The sequence below is a fragment of the Saccopteryx bilineata genome, chromosome 1 (genome assembly GCF_036850765.1).
Source record: "Saccopteryx bilineata isolate mSacBil1 chromosome 1, mSacBil1_pri_phased_curated, whole genome shotgun sequence".
In the NCBI taxonomy this organism is placed as follows: Eukaryota; Metazoa; Chordata; class Mammalia; order Chiroptera; family Emballonuridae; genus Saccopteryx; species Saccopteryx bilineata.
Window position 1 is genome coordinate 366730282 of NC_089490.1, and position 22949 is coordinate 366753230.

Below are 22949 nucleotides of genomic sequence, written 5' to 3' on the forward strand. Positions count from 1 at the left end.
TAGCTTTTGCTCTGCGGAAACTTTTCACAGCTGACTTGATACTGGCACTGGGGCCTGACCTCTCGCTCCTTCGGCATTTTATGGGTTAATTTTGTTGGTGGATCAGATTTCCTTCCTGGGCTGGGGAATGGTGATCCCCTTATAGCTGGCCCTTGAGTCGCAGAGTAGCTGGGTGCCTGGGACTCCCTGGCCCGAAGGGGGCTGGCTCAGCTAGCTGCCGAGTTGCCATCTGAGTTACCATCTGCCCTTGTGAGATTCACTCAGCTTCTTTGTCCACCTTCTCAAGGACCACAATGTAGTGAAATGCTCTGGCCTAGGAACATTACAAGGTAGGACAATTTCCTAAGATCTGGGGCCTGGGACCGGGTGTGGTGCATGTACTGTCTTGTCGTTCCTTGGATGGTATTGAAAAGTTGGTCAGAGCAGCCAGTGGTGTACAGCTGCTGAAGTCCCCTAGGGCTGTGTGCTGGGGGAGTCACTAGTCAGGAAAGTCAGCATCCTTCTCCCGCCCACCCCACCCCACCCCCACCTTCTTTGATTCTAACCTTGAGAGTTTTCACTCGCTCTTAGCCAAAAGGCTGAAGTGATAACCTAACCTTGATAGTTTCAGAGGAAGCTGGAGCATTACCCAAATGTCCTTGGTCCACCTGGACCTTTGGGTAATGTCAATATTTTCCAGACCGTCTTATCAACTTAACGCTGCTGATACAGAAAAATTAGGTGTTAATCACCCAGATGTCTTAGGTCCTTGTTTCAGGCTTTTAGGTGGAGACCTATCAGCTTGGGGGGGGGGGACTAGAGAGAGTCATTGCCCCCCCAGGTCCCCCACCCTCTGCCACACAAAAACTGCTAGTGGTTCAGAGTGCCCTGATTAAAATGACTTACAGTTGGAGGTTTTGCTTGGAATCTAAGAAGCTGGGTGAACTTGTGGCTGTGTTTACTAATACTGCAAATTACTGGGTGGGTTTTTTCTGGAAACTAGGCTCCAGGAGAGATGGCATGGGAGATTTAAGTATGAGTACTTTTCTTGTTAGGGCTGCTATAAAACTGCCCAAAGAGGGACATTTCTATTTTTAAACCAGACTAGGGGAGGAGAGAACAATGTTCATTACACTTACTACTTGCCAAGCAACATTGTCTTATTTTTGTTGCAAAGTCAGCAATATTAGCCTCAATTTTGAGGTGAGGCAGTTGGAACTAAGAGAGGTTAAGTAAGTTTCTCAAGGTCACACAGCTCTAAACAGAGCAGAGATTGGAACTCAGCTCCCCTCCACCATTCTACCTTCCTTGTTGGGTTTGGCAGATGGCTGAGATGGTTTTATCTGCAAGTTTAAATGTGGGTTCAGCTGGACGAAGGGCACTTTTTCTTGAGGAGGGCTCACCAGAGTTCACATGATACTCACAAGCATGGCCTGCCCGGGCTGCTCAGATTCTGCTGGGTTCTGGGTGGAAGAGGGCATCTATTAAGAAACAACTCTGATTTGACAGCAGGACCTACCTGGGTGTCCTCTCATCTCTTCAAGACTCCTGGGCTGATGGATGGATCTGTGGCCGGGTTTGTACTTGTACCTGGTTCAGAGTGGGTGGGAGCCTAAGTGGAAATCAAATGGGGGGCGGGGTATATGTAGCCTTGGAGCTGGCCTTGGGCGGCTGGGACTGTGTCCTGGAACTCTGGGCTGCCTCCTGAAAAGCTGAATGTTTTGAGTCCTGGAGGGAGAGGCTCTACACCCGGCATGTTAATGCTGACCCATGCTTGGCACTAGCTGCTCACATGTGTGCTGGGGATGGCTGATTAGCTCGGGCTGAGCTGCTCTCGGGCTGTGAAGCTGGCTTGCAGTGGTTGTTTCCTGACCTGAGTTCCCTTCCTTTCCCCTGGCCCCAGGAGGGCTGGCTTCCAGGCACGCCCCGATGAACTGCGCACTGAGGCCAGCTTGGTTTGGGGGGACAGCCACCTCTCTTAGCTGCCCTGAGGCAGTTGCAGTTTTGTGCATTCAGGTTACCAGACCCCCTAAAATATATTGGGAGGTGGTGGGGGGGAAGCAAGGGAGGTACAGAGGATAATGGGAGTGTTGGGACTCCTCAGCCCGCTCCCTCTGCTCAGACCTAAGGCAGCCAGCCAGTGACCTGTCTGGAATTCTCCTCCCCCACCCCTCTCCCCTTCGCTAATTGGAGACGTTTTAAGAATAATGATTGCATTAAAATGTGTCCTGGGCGTTTTGGATAACAAGTGGGAGTTCTGAGTTCTTTTATGACCGTGATCTATTTAAAAGCATCTTTCCTCCTGCTCTTAGGGTGAATTAATGAGGTTTCAGAAGAGCTTGGGTTTCAGAATCTGGCAGATCTAGGTTCAAAACCAGCTCTGTTTTATTGGCTCTGGCCCCTTGGGCAGGTCACCTAGCCCCTCTGTAGGCCTCAGTTTCCACATCTATGAAAAGGGAACATTAATAGTTTGTGCCTACAAGGGTAATGGAGAGGAGTGTGTGGGATAATGTATGTCAAGTGCTTAGCAAGGTCCCTGGAGCTCACTGTTAAAACTTGTCACTTTGTGGTCCCTGGCCCGGCTGGATGGAACATTCTCCTAATGTGCCAAGGTTGTGGGTTCAATCCCCAGTCAGGGCACCAAAAAAAAAAAAAAAAAAAAAAAAAAAAAGAAAAAAGAAAAAAATTTAAACCTTTCACCTTGTGTACGTGTTTCCTATTATTTTCATTAGCTGTATAACGTGTGCTGAATTCTGTTGATGTTTAGGGTACATGTGTCTTCTGGTGAACAGAGACCCAGGATGAGTTTGTTGAGATCTTTGGCAAAGGCCTCAGGCAGTGGACCAAGTGTCAGCCGCCCTCTCTGGAGGAGCCCGGGAGGAGGCGGGCTTTGTGTAGCCGAGGTCAGTAGACAAGCTGGTGCCTGTTGTAACAATGAGGGTCTAAGGCATCTGGACCAGAGCTCTGGGGTTTCCAACCCAACTGAGCCCCTGGAGCCAAAGGGAGGAATTTCACGCTTACTCAGGGGACCACCTACTTGCTGAAGGAATGAGTTAAAAAAAAAAGTGGGACAAAGGTGCTGTGGGGTGAAACTCAACCCCAGGCATTCTGAGTGCTGCTAAATCCCCTCCTAGCTCTCTGGATGGGGCCAGTGGTCCCGCTCTCCTCCCCAAATGATTGGCCTTGCACCTGGCACCGTCTGTAGAAGCTGCTTCTCCCCTGGGACACTGTTCATTTATGGCAGCAAGAAGCAAGATTTCGCACTTGAACTTTATCATCTATTTCACGGCGTGGGCCTGCATCTCCTTGCTGCGGTCCCTGCCGCTCCTCTGGATCCTGGGCTGCCGCTGACAGGAGCTGGTTATCTCCTGTGTGCCTGGAGTTCTGTTTTGGTCCCAAGAAAAGGCTTCTGAGGGCTGGATGTCCTTAGCACCGCATCACACAGAAGGAACCCCGAGTCTTCGGGAGGAGAAGCTGCTGGCATAATAGCCGAGGGCAGAGCCAGAGGCCAAGCACACATCTGTCTCTTTCATCTCAGAGCCTGTGCTGCCTCCCTTCGGAGCCTCTGGGGCTTAGCAGTGGACTCAGCAGTACCCTGGCCCCCTGCTAGATGAGACTCAGTTTTCTGAGATTTGCGTCGCACTGGGCCTTGGCTTTAATTCGAGCTCAGGTTCTGGGAACTGCAGACCACATGGGCCAATCCCAGAGGTGAAAACCCAGAGAATGGTGGCTTGCTTGTAGTGTTTTTTTTTTTTTTTTTTGAGTGACTGTAGTGTGTGTGTGTGTGTGTGTGTGTGTGTGTGAGAGAGTCTGTGGGTGTGCGCGTGCATGTAAAACTTTAAAGTATTTCAAATACACATGATAGGTGTTCATTAAAATGTGCCAAGTGAATGAAGAAATGAAGTGGTTGAATACCCTTGGTTCTGTGTTTGAAGGCTAGCTTCCACATTTTCTAGTTGTGTGGCCTTTGGGCCTATCTTTCCAAGCCTCAGCTCTCTCATCTGTAGAGTGGACTTACTATGTATCTATCTGACAGTACCTGGGAGGAAATATAAAGTAACAGGGCTTGGCACATAAGTGTCAGTAAGTGTTGTTACTATTTTTATCGTAAGAGTTGTGAGGATTAAATGAAATAATCCAAGTAACCTAATTAGCACAGAATATGGCACAACTTTAAAATTAACTTTTCATTCCCAGACAGACAGTGAAAGGTACGGATCTGCAGGAGCTCTGTTGTGGCTTCACAGAAAGTGGGTTTTCTTCATAGGCCCCAGCAGTGGTTCGAGTTGATGCCCCTGAGAAAACCTGCTGGGGAGGAAATAGTTAACATACCTGTCTGGTGGGAACTGTAGGTAGCCGAACCCTTTCCCTTCCCCTTCCCCAGGGGTTACTGCTAAGCCTCTGGTTGGGCTTGCTCACTCATCCACACCAAAGGATCTCATTCCAGCTTGGGCCCTAGGCTTTGGAAGGAACAATTGCCTTGAACAATAGCCAGAAAACTAGTTCCACCAGTCTGGGCTTTTGCAACTGAATACAGCTGTCTGGCAGGGGGCACTGGGTGGCCCTGTGAATGGGCTGTCCTGGGATTCTGGAGCAGAACTGGAAAAGTGAGCAGGTAAGGCCTGGACACAGCCCTTGGTGGCTCTGCAGCGTGAGGTTAGGCACCAGGAAAGAGGCAGAAAGGGGACCGGAGCCGGCTCAGATGGTCTCTGAGGATGGTGGGGCCTTCTGGAAGCAGACTGGGTCTTTGGGGCGGGGGTGGTGGGTGGTAGTGAGGTGTTGCTTTGTGAAGATCGCTTTTCCAAACCTCAGTTACAATACTGCATCTCTGCTAACCTGCTGCGACTTATTAGTGAGCAGAGGAGAGATATATATATCTGCCATTTGATTTTTTTTTTCATATCTTTCCCTTGAATAAACAACATTATCTCACAGGGAGTCCATCTGAAAAGTGTAATGACCCTCCAGAACCTTCAGTAACTCCTCTTCTCAGAGTCCGAGTCTCTTGCTGAAAGCCAGGAATCCTCACGCCTGGGCTTGTAAATCCTGGTGGAAATATCTGTTTAATCATCCCTCTAACCTTGGGATTCTGCGTTGCCTTTTTGCTTCGTGGGAGATGAAATTATAAACCACCTTAATCCAAGGCCGTTACAGATTCCTGCTGCGGTACTTATTCCCAGAGGAGCTCACTATTAAAAACTCGTCCAAATTAAAGGTGCTCTTTTTGTGGGGAGGGTAGTGGCTGATGAAAGCCGGTTTCCCCCTCAGTCCTGTGGAATGCTCACTCCCCACGGTGAGGAAAACGGGGAGTGGAGGAGCAGGAATAATTTACGACCCTCTCACCTGCATTTCCGCAGCAGATAGCTTGTGTTTGGGCTGTTAAAATTGTGCTTTAAGCCCTCTGAGTGGCATTTGAGTTCCTGACACAGGGATGTAAGACTCTGAAACTGTATCTCCTGGTTTTATGGGCCTTTACAGCTTAGAATGGATTTTCTGGTCACTTTTGGAGACCCTTTTCTCATCACATCTGTATTTCTCCAACAGGTATTAGGTAGACTAGTAGTCAAGGCCTTGAGAGTGTTGCTTCTGGTTAAAATGCTGTCTTGGCCAAGATGGGTCTCTTCTTGATGTATGTGGTTGCCACAAGCAGATAGAGGTTCTTCTGAGGTCACGCTGGGTAGCAGGCAGCAATTTCAGATGAGCTGGAGGGCTGCCTGGGGTCATTAGACCCTAGTCTGGATTTCATCCTTCTAATGAGCTCTGGGTCCTAAGCCTCCATTTCTTCCAAATAAAATGGGAGTGGAATAAGATATGTAACGTGCCTCAGACAGTACCTGGCGTTTGGTAAACACCGTCAGCGGTGGCTAGAAGTCTTAGGTGAGAGTGTATCCTGTGCCTTTGTGAATAACAGGTTTGCTCAAGCGCAGACTCTGAATGGCGAATAGGGTTTCAAAGCCTCTAAACAGGGGTTTGCAAACTCAAATCGCAGTGCCAATCAGGTGGCATATATGAGTGGAAAGGCTCAGGTGGACAAGCACATCTGTCTGAAGAAGGCAGATACTACCGAGGGCTAGCGAACTGTCTCCCGTGTTTAAGATATTGGCACCTGTTCCACATATCTAAAAGACTGTGTTGGCTAAAATAATAATAATCTGGATGGTAAAATCAGCAATGAAGATACCCAGAGATTAGAAAGTGAGAAAAAAAATAGCCAATGTTTGATAGAATTCCTTCTTCCTGCACCATTGGCTAAAAGTGGGGGAATGTCGTTTTCAAATCTGATCCCTCAGAGCTCCATTTGTGCCATTATCTGCTGGACAGAGGGAGAACATTTCACTGAGTAGAGAAAAAGGTACATGACTGTGTCTGACTGGAAAGGGGCGCTTTTGTGCAATGACTATGAGAAATCAATGGATGTATCTTCTTGCCATTTCTCCAGATACTCTCAGCCAACGAAGTTGTAGGGCATATCCATGATATGCTGTCTTGAAATTTAAAGAGAGAGAAGGGGGGAGAGAAAGAGAAGCTCTGTGTCTCACATCCCTTCTAGTTTCTATTACAGAACCTGGGTCTAGAGGAGGCCCTGGGGTTCTGCCTGTGTTTCAAAGCTGTTGAACACACTGCTGTTTCCACATTGTGGTAGCTTTGGAAGTCTTTGGGGGGGGGTAGCTTTGGAAGTCTTTGGGGGGGTAGCTTTGGAAGTCTTTGGTGGGGGGGTAGCTTTGGAAGTCTTACAGTGTAGAACTGGGGTGAGCTAGAGCGGGGAAAAGTGAGGAAGGAAAGTGATGCTCTCTTGGGTTCATTGAGTCTTCTCGTTATTCGTGTAAAAACCATTCATTTAGAAACTGAAATGTTCTTTAATATCTTCCTAAATGTCTAAGGAATGCTTTGATGCCCAGATGGGCCAACACATCTCTGAAGAACTTCTTAGAGTTAATTAGGTTTTACTATACAATTTATTGAAGTTTTAATTTTTAAACCTAGTCTTTCTTACGGACATCATCTATAAATCAAGTGTTTTTGTATAAATTAAGGTGCTTTCCACTTCTTATTTAACTAGTACTTAATTCAGATTTAGCAAATTGAATTTAAACAATGAGTACTGTGTGCAGCCTTGGATTATATTTTCTTAAATAATTCAGACTGTACTCACAAATTTAACATACCTGGTTTCCTCTGTCTCTTCAAATGTCTGACAGGGTAGACTTACCAGCCTAACACGCAAAACCTTTCTAAGCACTTCAACAACCCTTACAAATCCATTAAAGCTACAGATATCTTAAATTATCTTAAACACTCCCATTCTTTTTAGTCTGAAAGCAATTTTCAAATCCTTTCTCTTACAAACCTCAAGTCATAAATCAGTAGTCATTTAAAATCAAAATCACAAGACTTTTTCAAATTCTTTAATATGTCATATATTCTTTTAAATATTATAAATATACAGAGGTTATCCGAATGATCAGACAATTGTTATGCTGAAGTTAAGTATTAATATTATGATTTCATTCATCTCTCTTCATCTTTTATTATTTATTTATTTATTTATTTAGTAAGAGACATAAAGATAGAGACAGGAAGGGAAAGATTAGAAGCATCAGCTCATAGTTGCTGCACTTTAATTATTCATTGATTGTTTTCTCATACGTGCCTTTACTGGGGCACCAGCCAAGCCAGTGAACCCTTCCTCAATCCAGTGACCATGGGCTTCAAGCCAGTGACCATGGGGTCATGTCCATGAGCCCCGTGCTCAAGCCAGCCACCTTGGGGTTTCGAGCCTGGGTCCTCAGCATCCCAGGTCAACACTCTCTCTACTGTGCCGCCACCACCTGGTCAGGTCTCTCTTCATCTTTTTATTTTTATTTATTTATTTATTTTACAGAGACAGAGGGAGAGTCAGAGAGAGGGATACATAGGGACAGACAGACAGAAACAGAGAGAGATGAGAAGCATCAATCATCAGTTTTTCATTGTGACACCTTAGTTCATTGATTGCTTTCTCATATGTGCCTTGGCCACAGGCCTTCAGCAGACTGAGTAACCCCTTGCTCAAGCCAGCGACCTTGGGTCCAAGCTGGTGAGCTTTTTGCTCAAACCAGATGAGCCCGCGCTCAAGCTGGCAACCTCGGGGTCTCGAACCTGGGTCCTCCGCATCCCAGTCCGGCGCTCTATCCGCTGTGCCACCGCCTGGTCAGGCTCTCTTCATCTTTTTAAACCTTTCCAGGATTTAAAGTCAGTAGTCCCAACTAAGAGTAGTATATTTATCATCTCAGGTGGCCCAAGATTATCATATGGTATTTCTGTCAGATTCAAGACCACGATGCAGGAATAGTCAACTCATTCCAAAATGATTGCTCCATAGTCGTAGCTGAAAACACTTAGCTCTTTCTGCTCTGTCATCGGGGTCCTTCAAGCGTCTGAGCTTAAATTTCATTTCACCACACATCCTCTGGATTTCTTTCAAGTTTCAGTTGTAATCAATTTTTGTAACCTCTTTGAACATTTATCCCCTGACTTTGGGTCAATGGACTTTTGTACCCCATCCCAGGTTGTACCTAATTTCCTTTGCCACTTGATTGGATCCAACTAATGTCCTTGCTGCCTGAGTGGGTTCTGCGTGCTTTCCACCTTTTTCCTGTCTGACCCTCGGCCACATGTCTGGAGTCATTTTACAAATTGCAGTTCCATTAGTTGGCATGGGTACACCAACTGGTAAAAACCTAAGCAAACTAGTTTTGAGCAAAGGAGAGGAATGTATTAGCTCTCCCCGTTTGGTCTCCCACGGGTGCTCTGGCTTTAGGTACAGCTGGGTACAGGAGCCCCCGTCACATCATTCCTCTGGACGCTGCGTCCCTCGCCAGCTGCCCTCTCAGGTTGCTGAGGATGAAGTGACGGGACAACTCTAGGCTTCAATTACATTTTTTTCCAGAGTTATGATTTCATTCTTCTCAATATCTCCAATGTGGTCATATAAGTTTGGGAAATACTATTATAGGCGACATTCAAGAGATCATTCCAGGACTTTATATAACTGTTCAGATGAACATGTAACACGTGACTCTCTGAGAGGGCGCAGAAGAGCTGGCTGGCCCCACAGTCCCTCGTTAGGACAGCATCATTGTCACAGAGCATCTCATGAAACTGGTTTTCCTTAGAAAACAATTTGGGGCTCACTGACCTAGTCTTGGCTCAGGATCATTTATTTACACCCTGAATTTGGGAGAGGGGAGGGATACAAGTTGAAACTAAGTGATTTTTATACCTAAATAGACTTGGCAGTGTCCCAAAAGATCTAGAAGTGAAGGAGGCTGTTTTTTCGAGCGTGGGGACAACTCAGGTGTCGCTGCCCCTTCGTCTCATCACTGGTTTTCTACACGCCCATTCTTCTGTGGGGCGGATCAGTGGCTCCGCCCCTCCAGGGCTGGCTCAGTTACAAGGATCCTGTAAACTCGGGATAAGCTTCGCGATGCTCTGGACACCAAGTGGGGAGGAATCGTGTGTGATCAGTGCCCCATGCCCCACTGGAATAATATCCTGGTGTTGAAAGGCCACAGTGGAAGAGCGGGTACAATTTCAAAGCCAAAATCTGGGGTTGGATTCATGGGCATCTGTATAACCTACTTCCGTCTTCTCTCCTGCCAGCCACATGCCTCTCCCATCAGCCCTCTTCTTCGTTGGATTGGAGGACCGTTTAGCTACACTAAGTTCCTAACTCCAGACAGCCAATGCAATTAAAGATTCATGAGATTTTCATTGAAATGTGAAAGCAGATTTGAGTCCTTTTCCATCTGTTATGTCATGCTTTACCCAGCCTTGGTGGTGTCATCCACATGTCACCCCTAAGGAAACTGAGGCACAGAGTTGTAACTTGTCAGTGAATGAAATGATGAGGGAGCTGGGCTCCAAATCTAGTGCAGGTCGTGAATTTGCATGAGAACGTTCCCCCTCTCTCCTCTGCACAAGTTCAGTCAGGAGGCATTTCATAAGCACATGCTATGTGCCTGGAGATGGAGGGGAGGTGACTCCAGAGTGAGGCTGACATCGCTGCAGCGCCACCTGCAGGTGGTGACTGGGATCAGCCAGCGTTTCACTCCCGGCTCTGCCCTACGTTTGCAGAGCGACCTTGGACGATGATTCTCACAGCCTGGGTTTCCTCACTAGGAAGCAAGCCCACCTCTGAGTATATAGGAGAGTTGGTGAGAATATGTACAAGTGTTGGTTCTCAGTGCGTGGCTGTTGTTGTAAAAAGCATGATCCAGACCGGAAGGAACACGTGTTCTGAAACTAGACAAGTCTGAATTTTAAACCCAATTCCAGCCTTGATTTCTTCATCTGTAAAATGGGGAGGATAATAGGTACCTTGCAGGAATACTACGAGGACTGGAGAAATGTATACTATATTTAAAGTATCTGACATGATGCCTGACCCATGAGATGTGCTTAGCTGTCACCACCAGGCAGGTCCCTGCTCATATTTGGAAGGTAGGGCAGACCTTTCTGTCGGAGAAAAGCTAAAAAATTGTATGAGTGTATAGAAGTGAATCTAAATGTGTGAGAGCCGAGGGAATTCAGAATACAGGGGGTTGGGGTGGGCTCGAGGATGTAGAGAAGGCCTCAAGGTTCCAGAAGAATGTGGAACCAAGATGGAGGCCAGGCCAAGGCAGCAGAATCCCATGAGTGAGGTTTGCTGAGAGCCTGGAGCCTGGGACCTTCTGAACCCTGTGACTTCATCCACAGGAAAGCCCTGTCTGAGCCCTCAGGCTGCCTGCCTTATTCTCCCTCCTGGGGAACCACCGTCACACACTTGCCCTCGTTTCTGTGGGACCCTCCCGGTGGCCTGTTGGAAGCCAAATAGGAGTATAGTGACAGAAACAGGTTCTCACCAAGTCTCTGTCATCCTGCCCAATCCGCAGAGCTCAGGCAGGCATCTTATAAGCTTGCTGGAACGAACTGGAACTTCTTTTGAGATATTGGGGGCCGACCTCAGCCGCTGGCATGTCTGAAGCATCGGGCTGCCGCGTTCCGGGCGAGATGCGGGTGGAGGGCTGAGCCGTGGGGCGAAGTGGTGAAGTCCGTGCTTTGCTGTCAGGTGCCCCGGGGGTAGATTCTGGCCTTGTCACAGCTGCTTGGTGACGTTGAGCCTGGTGCCTCACCTCGCAGGGCTTGGCTTCCTCCTGAAGAGTGAGCTGTGTCGTGTTTTCGTCTGCACTAAAAATTGATATAAGAAATGACATCTGTCATCACAGTCAAGAGGGTGGCTCTGGAGTCATAATGTCTGGATCCAGATCCTGCTCCACCTCTCACTAGTGGTCTGGCCTGTCTGACTCTCAGTTTCCCCCCTTATACACTAGAACAACACCAGTACTTACCTGTTCCCTCTGGGTCAAGAAGAGCAGCAGCGGAAGGTTCCTTTGTAGCCCCGTGAGTGTCAATCACCTGCGGTGTCCCTGCCACGCTGCAGCCCAGCAAGGGAGGAAGTGCAGCAGGCTTGATGGGCCGTGGGGGCGGGAGGAGCACTGTGCATGGAGGGGCCAGGGAAGAAGGCCTTCTGACGGGTCACACTTGGATGAGGAGGAGGTGGGAACAAGTGTCTAGGAAGAGGGGCAACAGGTGGAAAGCACCGGACACAAGAACCCTGTTGGCTTAGAAGGAACAGAAGCCCCTGTGACCAGAGCCAGTGAGAGATGTGGGGCTGGCGAGAGACAGGACTCAGGGGGGAGGCGGGTCAGACGGTCTTGAGGACAGAGTAGGGGTTTGGGTTTTAAGGACCCGAGTAGCCCCTGGAGGGCATTAACAGTGGAGCAGCAGGATCTGATTCACGTTTCAGATACAGCCGCGGTGGGGAGAAGGGGCAGTCTTAGAAGTGGAGCACAGTGCCCAGCTGACCTGCTGGCCGTGACCTCAGCAGAGCTGGTAACAGCTTGAACTGTGGGGTGGCAGGGACACATGGGGATACGTATCGCAAGTAGAGATGGCAGAGCCGGGTGGTGGACTTAGGTGTCCTGGTGGTGGTGGGCGATGGCGGGTGGTGGACTTAGGTGTCCTGGTGGTGGTGGGCGATGGCGGGTGGTGGACTTAGGTGTCCTGGTGGTGGTGGGCGATGGCGGGTGGTGGACTTAGGTGTCCTGGTGGTGGTGGGCGATGGCGGGTGGTGGACTTGGGTGTCCTGGTGGTGGTGGGCGATGGCGGGTGGTGGACTTAGGTGTCCTGGTGGTGGTGGGCGATGGCGGGTGGTGGACTTAGGTGTCCTGGTGGTGGTGGGCGATGGCGGGTGGTGGACTTAGGTGTCCTGGTGGTGGTGGGCGATGGCGGGTGGTGGACTTGGGTGTCCTGGTGGTGGTGGGCGATGGCGGGTGGTGGACTTAGGTGTCCTGGTGGTGGTGGGCGATGGCGGGTGGTGGACTTGGGTGTCCTGGTGGTGGTGGGCGATGGCGGGTGGTGGACTTAGGTGTCCTGGTGGTGGTGGGCGATGGCGGGTGGTGGACTTAGGTGTCCTGGTGGTGGTGGGCGATGGCAAGGAGGAAAAAGAAGACGCGTTGCTTGGAGACTTGACTTGAATGGGAGCAGGGAAGGTGGTCTCAGTGGCTTTGAGGGCTGGGGAATGAAGAGTTCTATTTTAGAATGTATCCTGGGATATTATTAGAGTTAGGGCTGCCGGCTGAGCTGACAGATTCCTGCTGCCTTTGCAGCTTCCCTTCCCTTGGCATTTCACCCAGGAGCAGAATCCAGAGTGTTCGAACAACAGTGAGACCTCTTCCTGCCTTCTCTGGCCCCCAGGAGGGTGCTGCAGTTGCATCTCTCTCTGCACCACCCTGAGCTCTCGGCTCCAAAGCCACTGTTCCTCCTCTGTGTGAGGCCTGGGAGGCAGCCACTGGCTTTTTGCAAAGTTCCCGAGATGCAGTTGAGAATGTGGTAGGAAGTGATGGTGTCTTTAGCCACCTCGACTCAGGGAAGTACCCAGCCTTCAGGAGGTCTTTATCACCCACTTGACCCAGCTGCCGGTCCAGAACTGCTTGGGTGGGTGGCTCCTATGCAGATGAGTCACTTCCGAGGCAAAGAGCTTCGTCTGGGGCTCCGTGACACAGGGAGCCTCCAGGATGGTGTGCGCTTGTCTGCGCCCACAGCCTGAGCTGGCACGGTGGGAGGCTCTGGCGCTCAGGATGTGTTTGTCTTGGCAGCTGGGATGACAGCAGCTCCGTCAGCAGCGGGATCAGCGACACCATAGACAACCTCAGCACTGATGACATCAACACCAGCTCCTCCATCAGCTCCTATGCCAACACACCTGCCTCTTCTCGCAAAAACCTGGATGTGCAGGTAAGGAGCAGGGTCCCTGCCAGTCTCCCCCAAAGGCTCTGCCAGCAGAGAGCCTGGGGCTGATGGGCCCAGGGGACCGTTCGGGGTGAGCTGAATCCCCAGGTCCAAGAGATGAGGCCCAACCTCCTGCTTGCTGCCTTTTGCCCCCCGTAGCTGCAGGGGAGGAGGGGCAGGCAGCCGGGCCCTGGAGATGGGGGCGGAGAGGCCTCGCCACTCTTCCCGCGGTGGCCTTGGTAAATCACGTTTCCTCCCTGGACCTCAGTTCTCTAACCTGCTCTAAAAAGAAAGGACTCTGGACTCAGTTGGCCGTTCCCAGCCACCCACGGGCCTGTGTCTGATCCCTCGAGAGCAACGGGGTGGAAACAAAGACGAGAGCCCTGGGTGGGGACGTCCTGACCAGGGGTTGGCAGCTAACCATCTGTAGGTCACATCCTCCTGACCACGTGTTTTATTTGGCCCATGATATTGTTTTTCTTTTAAACTGGATCCCATGTAAAATTTTAGAATTTGTATTTCTTTACATGAAAGTGAGTTTCTGGTTTCTCTTGAAAAACAGAAGCCGTGGCCTCCTTGAGGCCATGTTCTCCGCCTGGCAGCGGTCAGCGGCATCCAGGTGTCCGTCCCCTCCGGACAGACTTCCATGTCCCTGCTACACAGCTGCCTGACCCTGAGACACTTGAGTCTTCAGCCCCTACTTTAAACTCTCAGATTTAATGTTTTGAATAATAATGATACATTATATTTGCTTTCAAAGCAGTTTGGTGGAGGTTCATTCACTTGCCCTCATGGCCTTCCTTCGTGATTAGAGGGAAGGGTTGGTTCTAGTCAGCCCATTTTACTCATGGGAAAGCCAAGCGCCATCCTCACGACTAGGCCCCAAGATGGGTCTGACCAGCATACGGAGTGGTCAGTTATGGCACTGTCCCCTTCGTTCACTCCCTTCCATGCCCGCTCATTCCCTTCCATGCCCACTCTCTTCCTCACTGTTTCTCACTGTGTACAGACAGGAACTGCTTTGGAATCTCTTTGCTTCCGAAGGGATCTCTTCTTTGGGGACAGGGCTAAAGAAGAAAGGGTGTGTCAGAGTGTGGGAGCACTTCTGTCCTATGGACATTGTCGACTGCCTGATGAAATATGTTAGGGGTTGCTTCTGGGTTTGTCTGTGACTTCTTGACTTTTCATTGTAGCCAGAATTTCCAATTGTTGGAGAGTGAGGATGGGTTGTGGTAGCTGTTAAGGAGGGGAAAATACTACCCAAATGAAAAAGGCACAAAGATTGGGGGAGGTGCTGATAACATTCTATAGCTTGATTTCTGAGTGGTAGTTATGTATATTGAATTGATAAGAGTTATTCAAGCTATATACATATGATTGTGACTTAACATTATATGAATGTTATCCCTCCATTAAAAAGTTTAAAAAAAGAAATAAAACCTAAGCCATACTGCCCCAGAGTGATCACTGTTTAGTCAATAATTAGATGCAAGTTAGAAACACCCAAGCAGTATGTGTCCCCGCCACCTGCCAGTTGCCAGATGTCACAATGTGTACCAGTTTTCCTTTCCTTGTGGACACCAATTTTTTTTCTGGCATTCATCCTAATTTCACAACATATATAACATAAGTAACAACCAGGCTTCCACATGCTCTTAGACACTGAAATGGGGAACCAAGGAATTGCTCTCCCTGGCATCTGTGTTCAAGGGGCGGGCAGGCTATTGTGGGTACTTGAAAGGGGGGAGGGAGGGGGGTGGAGAGGAAGGGGGTGAAGGAGGGAGAGAGGGAGGGGTGAAGGAGGTGGAGAGGAAGGGGGTGAAGGAAGGAGAGGGAGGGAGGCATCAAGAGACCAGTAAATCAGGAAGATTCTCTGGGTTATGTGCCAGGTAGGAACAGGCTTGCTGCTGAGGTGCACACTGAGCCACCAGCACGTTGTGTTGGAAGAATCCCCTTGTCTTTGTTCCCTCCCCACAAAGCTGGAGTTGGAATCTATTTCCCACATCAGTACAGAGTTAACATCGGGGAATTACAAATGATTTCCTATCTGACCCACTCAAATTTGGTTCATGCCAGGGTCCCTTCCTCTGACCGGATCTTTGCTTGCATCTAGCATTAGTCACATCCAAAAAGGTTCAGGAATACTACACAAACGTGTCTTTTGATCACAATCAGAAAGTTAATTTCAGGTGACTTCAGGACTGAAAGGGATTAATATTCATTGGGTTGTGTTGTTTTGTTTTTGCTGTAAAACTACCTGCATTTCAAATATTGAAATAAAAGCAAGCAGTTATTGGAATAAAGTGCAGACTTGCACCAATACTTAGTAAGATTCCTGTTGAGATGGTTTCTTTTCATGGATTTTTAGTGGCATCCCTTTGTTCCTGTCCGGGGAGCATCTCCAAGTACTGGACTCTGTGTAAATGGCAGCCGCCCCCTCCTCCCCTGGGCCACTCGGAGGAATGCTAAGGGCCGTTACTCCCCTCGGAGCAGCATCAGGCCACGGGAAGATGTGTGCCACCATCCCCAGGGCTCGCTCAGGTTTCATCACACACAGTGTCCCGGGCGCGGCACAGAGAGGCAGGACAAAGTGGCTTAGCGTGTCCCTGGGAAAACAGGTTGAGGACAGGTCACCTGCCTAGGTTTTCATATTTGACAAGCCTCTGAGGAATAGCTAAAGGAAATGTACACCTGGGAATAAGGAAGGGCATGGTCTGGAAAGCCTAAGGAGTAGTAGCCCCGTGTAGCTGATTGAAAGAGGAGGAGATGCGTCACGGAGGAGCGGTCCCTGGGAGATGGACGTTCCTTGTCTGTGAGTCCCTGTTCTCCTCAAGGGTGCTGAGGAGCACTGAGCGTGCCCTCGCTGAGGCATGCATGCCCAGGTACTCAGCCTCGGGCAGCCGTGCTCACTGCTTCTCAGCGTGCTAGGCAGAGAATCCCCCTGCTTGAGGTGGGGCAGTCTCTGGACTGACTCTCCAGCCGAGCTGGTGAGCTCAGCTGAGTGGCCAGACCAGGTTGCCGTGTCACAGAAAGGCTGTGGACTTAGAAGTCAGGGTTGTGTTCCCCACTCTGTGGCATTCTTGAATAAGCTACTCAACCCCTCCATGCCTCTGCCTCCTCACCCAAACATTATGGTCAGTAGATCTATCTTGAAGGGTGAGTCTTAGGGTGCTGTGGAAATACTTCCTCTGAATCCTCTCCCTCAATGCCTAGTTCTTGGTCCTGGCTCGGGAGTTTCCTTGTGTCTTAGCTTCCTCTGGATCATGTGTCTCTGCCTCCCTCCTCCATTCATGTCAGTAATTAAAGTGGACTGTGTTTTTAATATATTTTGTTTGTAGTTTCAAAACAATTCATCTTGCCTGACCAGGCAGTGGCGCAGTGGATAGAGCGTCGGACTGGGATGCGGAGGACCCAGGTTCAAGACCCCGAGGTTGCCAGCTTGAGGTGGGCTCATCTGGTTTGAGCAAAGCTCACCAGCCTGGACCCAAGGTCGCTGGCTCGAGCAAGGGGTTACTCGGTCTGTGAAGGCCCACGGTCAAGGCACATATGAGAAAGCAATCAATGAACAACTAAGGTGTCGCAACGAAAAACTGATGATTGATGCTTCTCATCTCTCTCTGTCCCTACCTATCCCTCTCTCTGACTCTCTCTCTGTCTTTAAAAACAAAAATTCATCTTGTATTTTGCAGCATTTTATTCTGGGAACAGTGTGTTGGTGGCGGAGCACTTGAACAAACATGCATCTCTGCCCATGTGTTCATCTGTCTAGCCATGTCCTTAGTCATTTTGTATGTCCTCACAGCTCCACGGAAAGTTCCCTTTCAGGCGCTTAGATGCACAGAGGCACACATCAAGGTTCCTCATATTTTCACAACCTGTGAAATGTTTAATAAAATATATGGGGGAGGTGGAGATAATGCCATGTGAGTTTATTTTCTGCTACTCAAGAAAAGAAGATTGTGAATTCTGTGGCAAGGATTTCTGTCCTGTGGGCCCTTGAATGAGCCTGGAGCTCTCTGCATTTGTGTGGATACTGGTCTGGATGTAGGGATACGGTTTGGCTGGAGGCAGAGAAGGGCACCCCTTCTGCCCATCTGCTTGGCTGCTGCTGCTTGTGATGTTAGGCAAATTACTTTTTATGCCTGGTCCGTAAAATATGGATAGTAGAGGCTCAGAAGATTGAGTGGGCTGGTGATGTATGCAGAGGGACACGGGCCCGGAAAGTAAAGTGGCAGGTGATAATGCCGATGATTTTTCTGCTGTGACGGGGCCCAGACTTCAGCCGGTTCAGCATCTTGATCTGTGGGGCAGGTGGACATGAAGAGGGCAGTGTCCTTGACATCTAGAGGCTGGTGGCCCAATAGCAGGAAGGACAAGTACCCTGTCCACACAGCACAAGACAGAAATGGGAGACATACTAAAGCACTGAGGATTTTCAGAGGTGAGGGCGTTCCTAACGAAAGAGCCACTGCATATTGAGTCCCTCCACATTTGGCTCACTGTCTGCTGGCAACTAGCTCTCTAAAGTACCTGTCTGTTATCATACCTGTTTTGCCTACAAGGTAATGATCTCAGCAAAGTTAAGCTACGTCCTCCAGGGTTACATACAGCAGAGGCACGGCAGCACCCAGTACTTGACCTCAAAGTCTGTCAGACTCCGAGCCCACGTTCTCCCCCCCCCCCCATCAGGATCGGCCTCCCCTGTGCAGTCCCTGATGATCCTGGGCCCTCGGGCATGGAGTCTCCAATCTTCCAGGCTCTCTCTCCTCTCCTGTATGGCTATTTCTCCAGTTTCTCTGATGGGTGTTGAATGAGTAAATGGACTTCCAGGTAGGGGCAATAGAAAAATCATTCCAAAGTTAGACGCCATGCGAGATGGGAAGAGCTGACAAAGGCATCAAGAACAAAGGGGAGGGTACAGCTCTGTGCATCCCCACGAGGCTGTCCTGCTGGCCTTGTGTCGTCAGCCCTGGGAACAGAGGCTGGGACTCTTTCATCTTTCGATAGCTAGTGGTGCCACCATATGATCTGGCCCAGGGCTCAGGAAGGATTTGCTAAGGAGATAGATGTGAGCTTAAAGCCAGTAATGTCCCAGGGCAGATGCCACTGTGCAGGGTAGCTGTGGGAAGGCTGCTGCCCTGGACCAAGTTGTGGGGGTGTGACGATGGGGTGAAGGTTCTTTCTGGAGGGGGAGGTTCCGGCCACAGTCCTGCTCCAGGGCCACGGGCATTCTCTCCAGCACTGGTGGAATCGGAGCTCTGGTGGCCCCATCCAGGGGCTAGGCTGGAGCTGCTCTGGGGTTGGAGTGTGGGAACAACCAGCCAGCCGGTATGGAAAGAGAGTCCACTGGGTGCTGGGATCGTGTTAGGAGCCGCTGGGCAAGCAGAAATGGTTCCTGTCCTTGGGCTGTTTCTCCAGGAAGGCAGCATGGCATAAAATGGATAAATTGTGGACTCCCTGGAATACTTGCGTCTCCACTTCCTCACTGTGTGATCTTGGGTGCATTTCTTTTCCACCCCACCTCAGTCTTCGCATGTAAATGTGAGGCTGTGAACTGTAACTACCTCAGAGAATTTTGGTGAGGATTAAATTAAAGATACATGCAAAGCCCTTTAGTCCAGTGCCTAACGCATAGTAAGTACTTAATAAATTTTGTTGTTATTGCTATTGCTGTTAGCACCACTACAATTTGATTGGGGGAAATAAGGTATAGGAATGAATATTAAAAGAACAAATGCAGTACCCAGGATATGATACATGCTAAGTTTATTTATCCAATCTCTGCCCCTTTCACTGGACCGTCCCCAACCCAAGAGTGATGGGAGCCAGTCTTACCCGCAGATCCTCAGAGCCTCCGTGGTGCCTGGCGAGCAGTCTACATCGAGGACATTCTGGCTGAACGGATATGCTGGAATTGTTTCAAGGCAGGGACGTGGGCTGGGGCGGTTAAGACAGGGAGTGGTAGCTTTTGTTTCCACTCCTCTGTAAAACTGAGATGAAGACGATACTACTTACCAACTTTACCCTATTTGACCCAATAGTGGCCGGGACCTGATGACATCATTTTGTTGACATGCTGCAGCTTGAAAAACGAGTGTTCTTTCTTGCATTCATTTCCTCATCAAGCATTGCTAGGGCTCCTGCTCTGTGCTCAGATGTAGGACATTTCCTTCTGTGTCCCTCACTGCCGCTGAGTAATGAGCGTCCTTCCCACCGCTGGGGAGTGTTTTTGTCCTCTCCACAAGGGTGTGTCTGAGGGGTGATGTGCCTATAATGGAGGGTGGCGTTCAATAGGGGAGATGGGGTTAAGAGAGAAAGAGTCCATGGTGGCGAGAGAGAAACGATTGAACTTGGGCCACCTGTCTTTAGATTTTATCCCACCCAGCCAGGGAATTTGGTAGAGGAAGGTGTTCGTACTTCTCTTGGATGACAGGCATTAGGCCGGATTCTGGCCAGGCAATCATTCTGATTTCCTCCCTTGCTGATGATGCCCACTCTAGGTAGTTAAGTAGAGCAAATAAAGGGCTTCTATCTTTGCATAGCCACCCTGAGGTGTTGCCGACCTCCCTTCCCCGTTCTCTGCCTGGCCTCTCTGAACTGGTACCTCCTTGGACTGGCCTGACCCTTCAGGGACACCCCCGAGGCATTCAGATGAGCTGTCTGCCTTTTCCCTACGGCAAATCATTAACATCACACTTCTGTCCCCTCCTGGGTTCCGTGGCCAAGCAGGTCAGGGCTCTTCCAAAGAAAGCTGGCTAATTATATCCCTCCTCTGAACAGAATTCCACCAGCGGAGCCGAGCAGTGTGGCATGTGAATGGAGCTGGGGTGGGAACAGGCACCCGCTGGCTGTTAGCACTGGGGGGAAGGGGCTTGGAGGATGTGTCTCCCTCTCAGCCGCTCTCCCGCCTGGTTGAGTGGGGCTCACAGCCACCCTCACGGGCTCGCTCACTGGCTCGGCGCGTTAGACGGGGGCGCTGCGCTAGATCCGAAGATCTTGCTGCCGGTGGAGTGACAGGGAGACAGCAGAACAAAGGGGGACGGGCCAGGAGGTGGATGCTGGCTGAGGATCAGGCTGCCGAGTTAGCGGTTTGTCGCCAAGGGGCAGGGAGGTGGTGGCTGAATTCTTGCCACATCTGTCTGTTCACAGTTCTCTGTGGGGCTCCTTCCCTCTTTTCCTCTGGCCCCTTTTTTACTCTCTTCTCATTCCCTTCTAGGACATGTTTATATTCTTTACTTTCCTGGGACCCAAAAAATTCAGGCTTTCTACTGAGATAACTCGAGTACAAAGGCCCCCACAGCTCCAAGTAGTTGGTTATTCTTCTCCCCTTATCTCAGCCAGCGCATTGGCATTTTTGCTCTGTGGTGAGGCTCTCTCTAACCTGGGATCTAGGAGGGATTAACTCAGAGGCTCCTCCACAGACCGACGCAGAGAAGCACTCGCAGGTGGAGAGGAATTCCCTCTGGTCGGGCGATGACGTCAAGAAGTCCGACGGAGGGTCAGACAGCGGCGTAAAGATGGAGCCGGGGTCAAAGTGGAGGCGGAACCCCTCGGACGTGTCCGACGAGTCCGACAAAAGCACATCAGGCAAGAAGAACCCTGTCATCTCCCAGACGGGCTCGTGGCGGCGAGGCATGACGGCTCAGGTGGGCATCACTATGCCGAGGACGAAGCCAGCTGCCCCGGCGGGCACGCTCAAGACCCCGGGAACTGGTGAGTAAGAAGCACACGCTGTCTTGCATCCACAAGTGTCCGTTTGAAAACCAGAACTGCAGCCAGTCTAGTGAAGAGATGCTGTTTTATAAGTCCCTATAAATGCTCAGGTATTTGTTCTCAGGGTGTAGACTCTGCTAATAACCAGTTTTCAGAAAGGTTCACGTCTCGTCCTTTTCCCAAGGGGAAATATGTTAAGTTGTGGGAGCTTTTAAAGTCTGAAGACGGTCCTTCTTCTGAGGCCATAGTGAATTGCTGTGGCCCTGTGCTGGATAAGCACTAACACTCCAGGGCATGTGTTCATAAGCTGTTGGGATGTTGACTGGGTGTATTTTCCATGATTCAGGGATGTGTGTAAAAACAGAGGAAGCGTTTTTGCAGGAAGTCAAGGGCACCTTCTAAAATATGTCAGGAACATCTTTTCAATGTACAGAGCGAGAAAGTTGAAGGGAAGTCAGGGTCTCTCCCCAGCAAAGCATCGATTTTCTGGCTTTGCTTTATTCTGGGTAAATTTAGACTGCTGTGCCAATGAGTAAGATCATTGCCATCTCCTGAAAGGCTTACAGTGACAGCAGTAGACTAGATTGCCTTTATCGAAAGCTTTTTCCTTTGCCCCCCAAGGATACTGCTCTCCCCAAGGAGAAAGTGAACCAGGTCTTTGGAGGAGGGGGAGGCTGAGCTGGCTTCTTGGTTTGTGGATTCACCTGGCTGATTTCTCTCTCAGGAAAAACCGACGATGCGAAGGTGTCCGAGAAAGGACGGCTCTCGCCCAAAGCCTCGCAGGTGAAGCGGTCCCCGTCAGACGCAGGCCGCAGCAGCGGTGACGAATCCAAAAAGCCCCTCCCCAGCAGCTCCAGGACGCCCATGGCCAATGCCAACAGCTTTGGGTTCAAGAAACAGAGTGGCTCGGCTGCCGGGCTGGCGATGATCACAGCCAGCGGGGCCACTGTCACGAGCCGGTCAGCCACACTGGGCAAAATCCCGAAGTCCTCGGCGCTTGTGGGTCGGTCCACGGGTCGGAAGACGAGCATGGACGGGGCTCAGAACCAGGACGACGGGTATCTGTCTCTCAGCTCCCGGACAAACTTGCAGTACCGGAGTTTGCCGCGGCCCAGTAAGTCCACCAGCCGGAATGGGGCTGGGAACAGGTCTAGCACCAGCAGCATCGATTCCAACATCAGCAGCAAGTCGGCGGGCCTGCCGGTGCCCAAGCTGAGGGAGCCTTCCAAAACGGCCCTGGGCAGCTCTCTGCCAGGGCTGGTCAACCAGACGGATAAGGAGAAAGGCATCTCCTCGGACAGCGAGAGCGTGGCCTCCTGTAACTCAGTGAAGGTGAACCCAGCGGCCCAGCCGGTGTCCAGTGCAGCGCAGGCCACCCTCCAGCCCGGCACCAAGTACCCTGACGTGGCCTCCCCCACGCTCCGCAGGTGAGTGGGTGACTGGCACTGAGCGGAGGGGGAATGTATATCATGGTGTCCTGGATTAATAATTTCCTGTTTCTTAGTTAAAGCAGCCTCTGTTTTTTTCCACTTCAGTCCTAGGATACAGCTGTTTGGTCAAATATTGCCGACAGTTTTGCAGTCAACTGATGATGATGTTTCTGTGTTAGGATGAAAATCATAAGCCTCTGTAATCAATCATTCTGTTTTCAAATCTTGGGTTCACCTTAGTTAGCCACCATGTAAACTTTCTTTAGAGTTATGCCTTAGTTTTCACATCTGTAAAATGGGGAGACCGACACCTACCTCAGAGTTCTTGTGAAGATTAATCTACATAACTGTGTCTGGCCCATAACAAGTACTCAGTAAAAGTTATTAGCTACGGTCAGATCTGGATGGGTAGCTCCGGAGAAGTCTGGTTAATTCTGTGGCTGAGATTCCTCACCATTATGCCAGACAGTGATCTTTGCCAAATTCTTTGCTCAAATAGTCCGATATTCTCCGCAT

At 50.0% G+C, this 22949-nt stretch overlaps 1 protein-coding gene across 7 annotated transcripts in view; it reads left to right on the forward strand.

Annotated features, from left to right (window-relative positions):
* Positions 1-22949, forward strand: part of NAV2 (neuron navigator 2) — a 405016-nt gene that overhangs the window by 313642 nt on the left and 68425 nt on the right. For all 7 annotated transcript variants that reach the window (XM_066251118.1, XM_066251119.1, XM_066251121.1 and 4 more), the window contains 3 exons: positions 13158-13296; positions 20712-21003; positions 21728-22430. In XM_066251118.1, coding sequence (XP_066107215.1) covers positions 13158-13296; positions 20712-21003; positions 21728-22430 — 1134 coding nt within the window. The remainder of the gene's footprint in view (positions 1-13157; positions 13297-20711; positions 21004-21727; positions 22431-22949) is intronic.